The sequence below is a fragment of the Brachyhypopomus gauderio genome, chromosome 17, assembly GCF_052324685.1.
Source record: "Brachyhypopomus gauderio isolate BG-103 chromosome 17, BGAUD_0.2, whole genome shotgun sequence".
In the NCBI taxonomy this organism is placed as follows: Eukaryota; Metazoa; Chordata; class Actinopteri; order Gymnotiformes; family Hypopomidae; genus Brachyhypopomus; species Brachyhypopomus gauderio.
This window is the reverse complement of record NC_135227.1, coordinates 18,443,619-18,452,918: the sequence shown is the minus strand read 5'-3', so window position 1 is coordinate 18,452,918 and position 9,300 is coordinate 18,443,619. Positions and strand designations below refer to the sequence as shown.

At 47.6% G+C, this 9,300-nt stretch overlaps 1 protein-coding gene across 2 annotated transcripts in view; it reads left to right on the top strand.

The window, feature by feature from the left end:
- Positions 1 to 8,897, top strand: part of abhd12 (abhydrolase domain containing 12, lysophospholipase) — a 20,578-nt gene extending 11,681 nt beyond the window's left edge. For both annotated transcript variants that reach the window (XM_076978151.1, XM_076978152.1), the window contains 11 exons: positions 1 to 88; positions 1,709 to 1,828; positions 1,941 to 1,971; positions 2,185 to 2,230; positions 2,413 to 2,542; positions 2,724 to 2,761; positions 3,136 to 3,215; positions 3,336 to 3,418; positions 5,690 to 5,768; positions 5,937 to 6,064; positions 7,021 to 8,897. The exon at positions 1 to 88 is cut by the window's left edge and continues 18 nt beyond it. In XM_076978151.1, the coding sequence (XP_076834266.1) occupies positions 1 to 88; positions 1,709 to 1,828; positions 1,941 to 1,971; positions 2,185 to 2,230; positions 2,413 to 2,542; positions 2,724 to 2,761; positions 3,136 to 3,215; positions 3,336 to 3,418; positions 5,690 to 5,768; positions 5,937 to 6,064; positions 7,021 to 7,054 (857 nt within the window). In that variant the 3' untranslated portion in view covers positions 7,055 to 8,897. The remainder of the gene's footprint in view (positions 89 to 1,708; positions 1,829 to 1,940; positions 1,972 to 2,184; positions 2,231 to 2,412; positions 2,543 to 2,723; positions 2,762 to 3,135; positions 3,216 to 3,335; positions 3,419 to 5,689; positions 5,769 to 5,936; positions 6,065 to 7,020) is intronic.
- Positions 8,898 to 9,300: the final 403 nt, after the last annotated feature.

Genomic DNA, 9,300 nt, shown 5'->3' with positions numbered 1-9,300 from the left:
TTGATCTAAAGAAGCCACAGGACCAGGGGTTGAACCACACGTACAACTTCTATCTTCAGCCGGAGGAAGGGCTCCATATCGGAGTGTGGTGAGAACCCTCAGCCTTTCTGTCTGTACAGAATCAGCATGAATGTGTGAATGTCACAAATCACATGGAAAACACTCCAAAAGGCCCCATCACAGTACACCACGCATGGCTTACAACATATGGAACAAAGCATAACTTTATGGCCATAAGCATTTACATTATCCTTGGAGTGCAGTCAGCAATGCTTATGTAGACAACCAGACCATGCGTTCTCCCGTGAAGCCTGCAGGTGGTGCTGTGCTGTTGTGAGAGTGCGTGAGCTACTGGCCCACATGCACTTTAGTCAGAACTGATGGCAAGATGAATGGAGCTTTTTTATCAAAAAACATAGGGGGAGTATTTACATTCATGTGCCAGGCTGCCCCTGGTACTGCCCCTGGTAATGCCCCTGGTAATGCCCCTGGAACTGCCCAGCTTGAGCTAAAGTGCAAGGCCAGGTTCACCCTCTAGGGACAACGTGATGTTCCAGACCATCAAAGCCACTCATGGCCATCACCATGGAGCCACTTCAGGGAAACGTCCAACCTGCACTTTATAACACACAACCAAGGGGCAGCACAGCAGTAATGGAGCCGCTTTGCTAAGAGACATTTACTACATTTACTGCAAGAGTAAATACACACTGTATCACAAAAGACCACAAGGCTAACCCCTAAGCTCTAACCCCTAAGCTCTAACCCCTAAGCTCTAACCCCTAACCCGTAAGCCAGGGCTATTCAACTATATTTTTCTGCGGGCCAGATTTGTCAGAGAGCTCTGACCTGTGGGCCAGATGATTTTCACACCTATACCAATACTGTCATAGTGGATGTAAAATTGAAGCAAACACTACAACGTAAATTGTTGACGGGGGTGGGGGTGGCGAACGTAAATTCGTAAACGTAAATTTTGCGAACGTAAATTCGAACGTAAATTTCGACACGGTGTAAAATGTTGCAAATAAAATGTTATTTTTACGGGGGTTTATCAAATTCGGTACAAATTCATTAAAGGGCCTGTTCTGGCCCGCGGGCCGCCAGTTGAATAGCCCTGCCCTAAACCCTAACCCTGACCCTAATCAAAAGCCATCAGTGATGCAGTAGAGGAAAACACATGATTAAGAACCAGAAGTGTGCAAACTGTGAGAGAACCATGTTACTTTCATTATTGCTGCGTCTAGCTGCGTACATTTGCAGGAAGTGTGTGTGTGTGTGTGTGTGTGTGTGTGTGTGTGTGTGTGTGTGTGTGTGTGTGTGTGTGTGTGTGTGTGTGTGTGTGTGTGTGTGTGTGTGTGTGTGTGTGTGTGTGTGTGTGTGTGTGTGTGTGTGCGCGTGTGTGCATGCATGCTTACAGGAACTGTAGGAAGTGTATTTCTGGGTGTAATGTGTATGCTTATAGAAACTGAAGGGTATGCGTTGAATATGTGTAGGTTTGTGTGTGTGTGTGTGTGTGTGTGTGTAGGACGTGTGTATCTGTCTGTGTCTGAGTGTGTGTACTCTTAACATGATTAGTAGTGTAATACATGAGAAGTTTATTATTTGTTTATGAATAATTATTGGATTTGCTGGGTATTTGTGTTTTGATAATATCATAAGGTTTTTGAGTGAAGTGATGTAAAGAATTGAAGGGTGTGTTTGTCAGGCACACAGTTCCAGCAGCATTGTGGGAGGAGGCCCAGGACGGAGGGGCAGAGTGGTACGAACACACCCTCCAGTCTACACACCCGGTCATGCTGTATCTCCACGGCAACGCAGGGACCAGGTACACACACACACACACACACACACACAGTGCTCCTGTGAAGAATACAGCATCTCCTGGTGCTTACGTGTTTGTGTGTGTGTGTGTGCGTGTGCGTGTGCGTGCATTGCAGGGGAGGAGATCACAGAGTTCAGCTTTATAAGGTAAAACGCCTCCATGCCTGTTTGTGGTCATACAAGTCCATCTTGCCTGCAACACTGTAAAACTTAAAGTGGACTTTGTTCCAAATGCTTTGTGGTTAGTGATAACTGCCATGATAAACATTAGCTGTACTCATCTGGATATGCACAGATGATATTAATGATGGTTCTGTAAGTGCAGGACTGTGATCCACTGTACTCTCTCCTCTGCTTTAGGTTCTTAGTTCGCTGGGCTACCATGTAGTCGCTCTTGATTATAGAGGTACGTAGGTCTGTATTTCTACTAACACGTAGAACTTGGTAAACGGCAGAATATCAAGTGAAGGTAAAAGTGAGTGTGTTGGTGAGTAAAGGTGTTTAGGTACAGGCAGAGGTCTCTAAGGCCTTCAGTCATTGTGTGTGTGTGTGTGTGTGTGTGTGTGTGTGTGTGTGTGTGTGTTTCAGGGTGGGGTGATTCTGAAGGCAGTCCTTCAGAAAGTGGGATGACCACGGATGCTCTGTACGTCTACCAGTGGCTACAGCGTAGAGTTGGGAGCAGTCCTCTCTACATCTGGGGTCACTCGCTGGGCACCGGGTGAGTCCCACAGGCCACAGACGCAGGAATCGGCTAGTGCAAGCACGCCCTGTAGACGCTTCAATACCACGTTGCCTTCCATATCTAACACATCAGAGATGGGAGTGTGTGTGTGTGTGTAAGCAGGAGATAGATGAAGAGAGGAGAAAATGGCTAACACTGTTCATTCCTGTTTTTCCAGAGTGGCTACTAATTTGGTGAGACGTCTGTGTGACAGAGGTGAGTGTGTATAAGAGTGTGTGTGTGTGTTATAACTGTGTTTTAACTTGCTGTAAGGATGGGGAGATGACATGAGGGTCTTGGACAGAGAGCTGCTCACCAAGGTTTTCTGAGCTATTCGTACATTTATCCACGTGATTACAATACACAGCAGGTCATCATTTCCTACTGCACATGCAGACATGGAGGAGGTGGTGCTCTGATACTGGTTGATTTAGGGTGGAGGAGGCGTGGCTTCAGTCTGATACTGGTTGATTCAGGGTGGAGGAGGCGGGGCTTCAGTCTGATACTGGTTGATTCAGGGTGGAGGAGGCGTGGCTTCACTGATGCTGGTTGTGAGGGTGGAGTCTGATTCTGGTGTGCTGTGTGTTTAGGAACACCACCAGCTGCTCTCATCCTGGAGTCTCCGTTCACCAACATCAGGGAGGAGGCCAGGAGTCATCCTTTCTCCATGGTAACGGTTACTCACACCGCATGCACTCTGTGAGACATCAGTGAGACGTCGGTGAGACATGCACATCTTCACTTCTCATTCAGCACAAACATGATGAGTGTGTGTGTCATTCTCTTACAGGTGTACAGATACCTGCCTGGATTTGAATGGTTCTTTTTGGATTCAATCACTGCAAATGACATCCGGTTTGCCAGTGATGACAAGTGAGTGTGTGTGTGTGTGTGTGTGTGTGTGTGTGTGTGTGTGTGTGAGAGAGAGAGAGTGTGTGTAGTAATACTGTAATACAACAATACAGTAATACTCTTAATACTGTAATACAGTCATACAGCTACACAGCTTTATTTATGCTACATCTATTTTTATGCAAGACTGCTGTTTATGATAACACTGCAGATATAGACTTAGCAACACAACGAATTTCCCGACGTGTAGAGGTGTAGGACACGAGGGGACTGGTGTACGCTGTCCTGTTGTGTGTAGGACACGAGGGGACTGGTGTACGCTGTCCTGTTGTGCGTAGGACACGAGGGGACTGGTGTACGCTGTCCTGTTGTGCGTAGGACACGGGGGCACTGGTGTACGCTGTCCTGTTGTGCGTAGGACACGAGGGCACTGGTGTACGCTGTCCTGTTGTGCGTAGGACACGAGGGCACTGGTGTACGCTGTCCTGTTGTGCGTAGGACACGAGGGGACTGGTGTACGCTGTCCTGTTGTGCGTAGGACACGAGGGGACTGGTGTACGCTGTCCTGTTGTGCGTAGGACACGAGGGGACTGGTGTACGCTGTCCTGTTGTGCGTAGGACACGAGGGGACTAGTGCACGCTGTCCTGTTGTGCGTAGGACACGAGGGGACTAGTGTACGCTGTCCTGTTGTGCGTAGGACACGAGGGGACTGGTGTACACTGTCCTGTTGTGCGTAGGACACGAGGGGACTGGTGTACGCTGTCCTGTTGTGCGTAGGACACGAGGGGACTGGTGTACGCTGTCCTGTTGTGCGTAGGACACGAGGGGACTGGTGTACGCTGTCCTGTTGTGCGTAGGACACGGGGGGACTGGTGTACGCTGTCCTGTTGTGCGTAGGACACGGGGGGACTGGTGTACGCTGTCCTGTTGTGCGTAGGACACGAGGGGACTGGTGTACGCTGTCCTGTTGTGCGTAGGACACGAGGGGACTGGTGTACGCTGTCCTGTTGTGTGTAGGACACGAGGGGACTAGTGTACGCTGTCCTGTTGTGCGTAGGACACGAGGGGACTGGTGTACGCTGTCCTGTTGTGTGTAGGACACGAGGGGACTGGTGTACGCTGTCCTGTTGTGTGTAGGACACGAGGGGACTAGTGTACGCTGTCCTGTTGTGCGTAGGACACGAGGGGACTGGTGTACGCTGTCCTGTTGTGCGTAGGACACGAGGGGACTAGTGCACACTGTCCTGTTGTGTGTAGGACACGAGGGGACTAGTGCACACTGTCCTGTTGTGCGTAGGACACGAGGGGACTAGTGTACGCTGTCCTGTTGTGTGTAGGACACGAGGGGACTAGTGCACGCTGTCCTGTTGTGCGTAGGACACGAGGGGACTAGTGTACGCTGTCCTGTTGTGTGTAGGACAGGGGGGGACTGGTGTACGCTGTCCTGTTGTGTGTAGGACACGAGGGGACTAGTGCACGCTGTCCTGTTGTGCGTGAGAGGGAAGCAGAGCTGCTAGAAATACACACCAGCCTAGTGAGCGATTGGAAACAGAACCTTTTGTTGCCATGCAACGGTGGTTGCTCGGAGTTTGCCGTGGTGAAAGGAACAGTTTAGACCAATAAACACGGAGACCTGTGCGTGCACTCGGACCCAGGTGAACAGAGACACCTCCTTTAGACGGGGCACGAGCAAACTGTAGGTCTCGTCTAACTGCAATCACAGTGCACGAGGAAAGTAGAAATGTACTGATCCAAAAGACTCAAACCAAATGACCTCTCTGAACTTCCAAAGTGAAACCCGAGTCTAGTTCAGTTTGGTATTGGACTGGTCCAGGATGAAGAGGTCGTGTGTATGGTAGCGTTTTGGTTCATTAACGTCTGACCTCGTCCCCCTGTTTCTGCTGCTAGAGTGAAGGGTGTGTGTGAGCTCGCGTGTCTGCTGACTGTGCAGCTCAAACAGAAGTGCTGCCCCCTAGAGGTGCTTTACGTCTTGCAGTCATGTTTACTGTCTGTGTTCATAGCAAAGCCCAGCTGAAGATGTTTCATGGTTTGTTGTTGCCTGAGAGCTGAGGGGAAAGTAAGCCATGCTTTATCTGCAATGCAGTTATGTGATACAAGTGATTCATGCATAAACCAAACGTCCGTTGGGATCTGTGGGGCCCTGTTCCCTTCACACACCACAGTCACGCTACATACCCACCACACGCAAAACACTGTTCCAGCCATCACCTCCTGAGATGTTCCTTCAAGATCTTCATGCTCTTCTGAAGCTCTGTGTCCTTCTCCTCCAGCGTTCATCACATCTCCTGCCCCGTGCTGATTCTCCATGCGGAGGACGACACCGTCGTGCCGTTTCACCTGGGTAAAAAGGTACGACGCTCGGGTTGTCCATTCTAATCCCACACACCTGGAAGCAAGCGCCGAGCTGAGCTGTAATCCCAGATTAGCGCCCACGGCTGGGCAGGTGGCGGACGTTGGGAGCGTCTGAATGACGGCGGCGTGTTTCTGCTGGCTGACGGCTCCGCGGTTCTTTCACAGTTGTACAACATGGCGGCCGAGTCCAAGAGCCTGAGTGGACACAAGGTCCAGTTTGTCCCCTTCCAGAGTTCACTGGGCTACCGACACAAGTTCATCTACCGTAGCCCCCAGCTGCCGCACATACTCAGGTACAGGTGTGTGTGTGTGTGTGTGTGTGTGTGTGTGTGTGTGTGTGTGTGTGTGTGTGCGTGTGTGTGTGCGCGTGCGCGTGCGTAATATATATTAAGTTACATCCTTAAAAATGTGGTTCAAATATGGCAAAGGATTAAAGTTAAAACAAAAAAAAAAAACAAAAGTCTTGAATTGTGTTCATAATATTGATTGATTTGTGTAGGATGTTTTCACATAAGAGAAATAATGTGAATTGTTCTGGCAAATAAAAACAAACCTTTTCTTGTCTCTCCCCATCCCCTCTGTCTTCCTGTCTCTCTCTCTCTCTCTCCCCATCCCCTCTGTCTTCCTGTCTCTCTCTCTCCATCCCCTCTGTCTTCCTGTCTCTCTCTCTCTCCTCATCCCCTCTGTCTTCCTGTCTCTCTCTCTCTCCATCCCCTCTGTCTCTCTGTCTTCCTGTCTCTCTCTCTCTCTCTCTCTCTCTCTCTCTCTCTCTCTTTCTCTATCCCCTCTGTCTTCCTCTCTCTCTCTCTCCATCCCCTCTGTCTTCCTCTCTCTCTCTCTCCATCCCCTCTGTCTTCCTGTCTCTCTCTCTCTCCATCCCCTCTGTCTCTCTGTCTTCCTGTCTCTCTCTCTCTCTCTCTCTCTCTCTCTCTCCATCCCCTCTGTCTTCCTCTCTCTCTCCCCATCCCCTCCGTCTTCCTCTCTCTCTCTCTCTCTCTCTCTCTCTCTCTCTCTCTCCATCCCCTCTGTCTTCTTGTCTCTCCCCATCCCCTCTGTCTTCCTGTCTCTCTCTCTCTCTCTCTCTCTCTCTCTCTCTCTCTCTCTCTCCCCATCCCCTCTGTCTTCCTGTCTCTCTCTCTCCCCATCCCCTCTGTCTTCCTCCCTCTCTCTCTCTCTCTCTCTCTCTCTCTCTCTCTCTCTCTCCATCCCCTCTGTCTTCTTGTCTCTCCTCATCCTCTCTGTCTTTTAGTGATTTCCTTGGCACGACTCACCCCCAAGTATAGCTCACATTACGCCTGTCGGCTCTTCTCTCACTCTCTTCTTCTCACACACACACACACACACACACACACACACACACACACACACACACACACAAACACACACACACCTCTCTAATGTGCACATATATATACACACTTTCTTTCTCCTCTGTTTCCACTGTGTATGCACACACCCGCGCATACACACACACAAACATACACACACACACATTCCTCTGTCTGCACTGTGTACACACACCACATGTTCTCAACTTTGTTCTTTTGTAAATCTTTATTGACTAAGATATGTAATGAGTAAAAAAATGTAAAAGCTTTAAAATGGGGAGACACAGAGAGAGAGACCGAGACACAGAGAGAGAGACCGAGACACAGAGAGAGAGACCGAGACACAGAGAGAGAGACCGAGACACAGAGAGAGACACAGAGAGAGAGAGAGAGACACAGAGAGAGAGAGAGAGAGAGAGAGGCACACAGAGAGAGAGAGAGGGACACAGAAAGAGAGACACACAGAGTGAGAGAGAGACACATGCACACAGAGAGACAGAGAGAGAGACACACACACACACACACACACACACACCCACAGAGAGAGAGAGAGAGAGAGGCAGAAGAGAGAGAAGGAGAAAGAGATTTATCTGTTTTAAATAGAGAGCTGCTGGAGCACAACATATGCAAATGAGCAAAACATAATGATGAAAACTTAATGAGGGAGCAACGAGCTCGTCTAGTGGCCACCCTGCGCGGTGGCTGTGGTGGTGCAGCTGTGCGGGTGGTGCGGCTGTGCGGGTGGAGAGGGCGGAGAGGAAGCTGCACTTGCACTCTGAAGAGGTGGTGTATCTTTTCCAGCAGGAAGCATCTGTACTGTGTTTCTTACTGTATGCCACTGCACATGTACTGTACTGGTCAGAAACGTTTGTTTAAAGGGCCTGTTATCACTTCTCCTGTCTACTCAAACAGAAGAATTTATGTTGGATCATGTGAAGTGAATTTTTACTCTTTATTATTGTTTATTATTGTTCAAATTATTATTTTTTTGTTTTTGTTTTTTTTTTTACACAATTTTTTTTATCTTGCTACTTAAAATGAGCCCTTTGTCCCTAAAACTACTGTGTCCCTACTGTGGATTGTGAGCATGACTTAGTCAGACTCCTGTTTTAGTGAAACATGAGGTGACGTTTATTCATAGGTCTTCTGTTGTCATTTTCTAGTGTACATTTACAGAAATGCGTTCATGCAAATTCACCTATGATAATCAAAATATAATCATGTGGTTCTATAATTTTTGCATTTTAGATCTGAAGTTTTGTAAAGTTTAGAAACCCTCTGCTATTATTCTGCATCAAAGACACAGGAAGGTTTTAACCACCAAATTCCTATTACTGAGTTCAACATTGGTTGCTCAGTTTGACTGTTTTATATATTTGTTCATTTAATCTCTTTGCACATTCCAAATTGTTGGAGTCAGTGCTGTTATAAAAATATATAAATATCGCTGACCACAGCTTTAAACTACCGTTTACTTTTCTAAACATTTCAGCACAGTTAGGGATGGATCCTCTTTGGATAGCATGCATGAAATCTGTAAAACAAGTATTAGACTAGTACACCAATGCTTGACTCCCTGGTCTCCAGTCAGATGTCTGTAAGGATACTGTGTAACTCTGTTATATTTCCCTTTGGCTTGCTGGAGGCGTAGAGTAACGTCTCTATGGACAGACCGTCACTCCCGATCTCATTCTGTCTCTGCGGTCCTAAAGACTGTAGTGACATGAGCAATAATGCACTGTACTTGTGAAATTATTTTCATCATGTAGATTATACATTAAACGTCACTGGTGGTAAATAGCTCAGCGAGATGAACTTATTAATGCAAGTTTGTGTAAGCAAAAAAGTAATAAGGTTGCGAAGTAAGGTTTCCCAATGCAATCATGCTTAATGCTCATCAGACCTCTGTTTAAAATGCAAACATACTCTGAGGACACTGCCACCTGCGATCAAATAAATATTTTTGCATTTATTATTGGGAGGGGGGGGATCCATGGATTATACATGGTTAGTTAGTTCTGCTGGTATAAAACATTTGACTTCTCCCTTTCCTTCAGCTGTCGGTGTTTGTAGTTATTTTAGCATTTTAGTATGAATCATCAGAGATCTGGAACTATGCATTTCCATTTTGTACATTTCCATGTATAAAATTTTAGGCTACAAAAGACAAGAGGCCATGGATGAGATTGTGACCTTTGTAA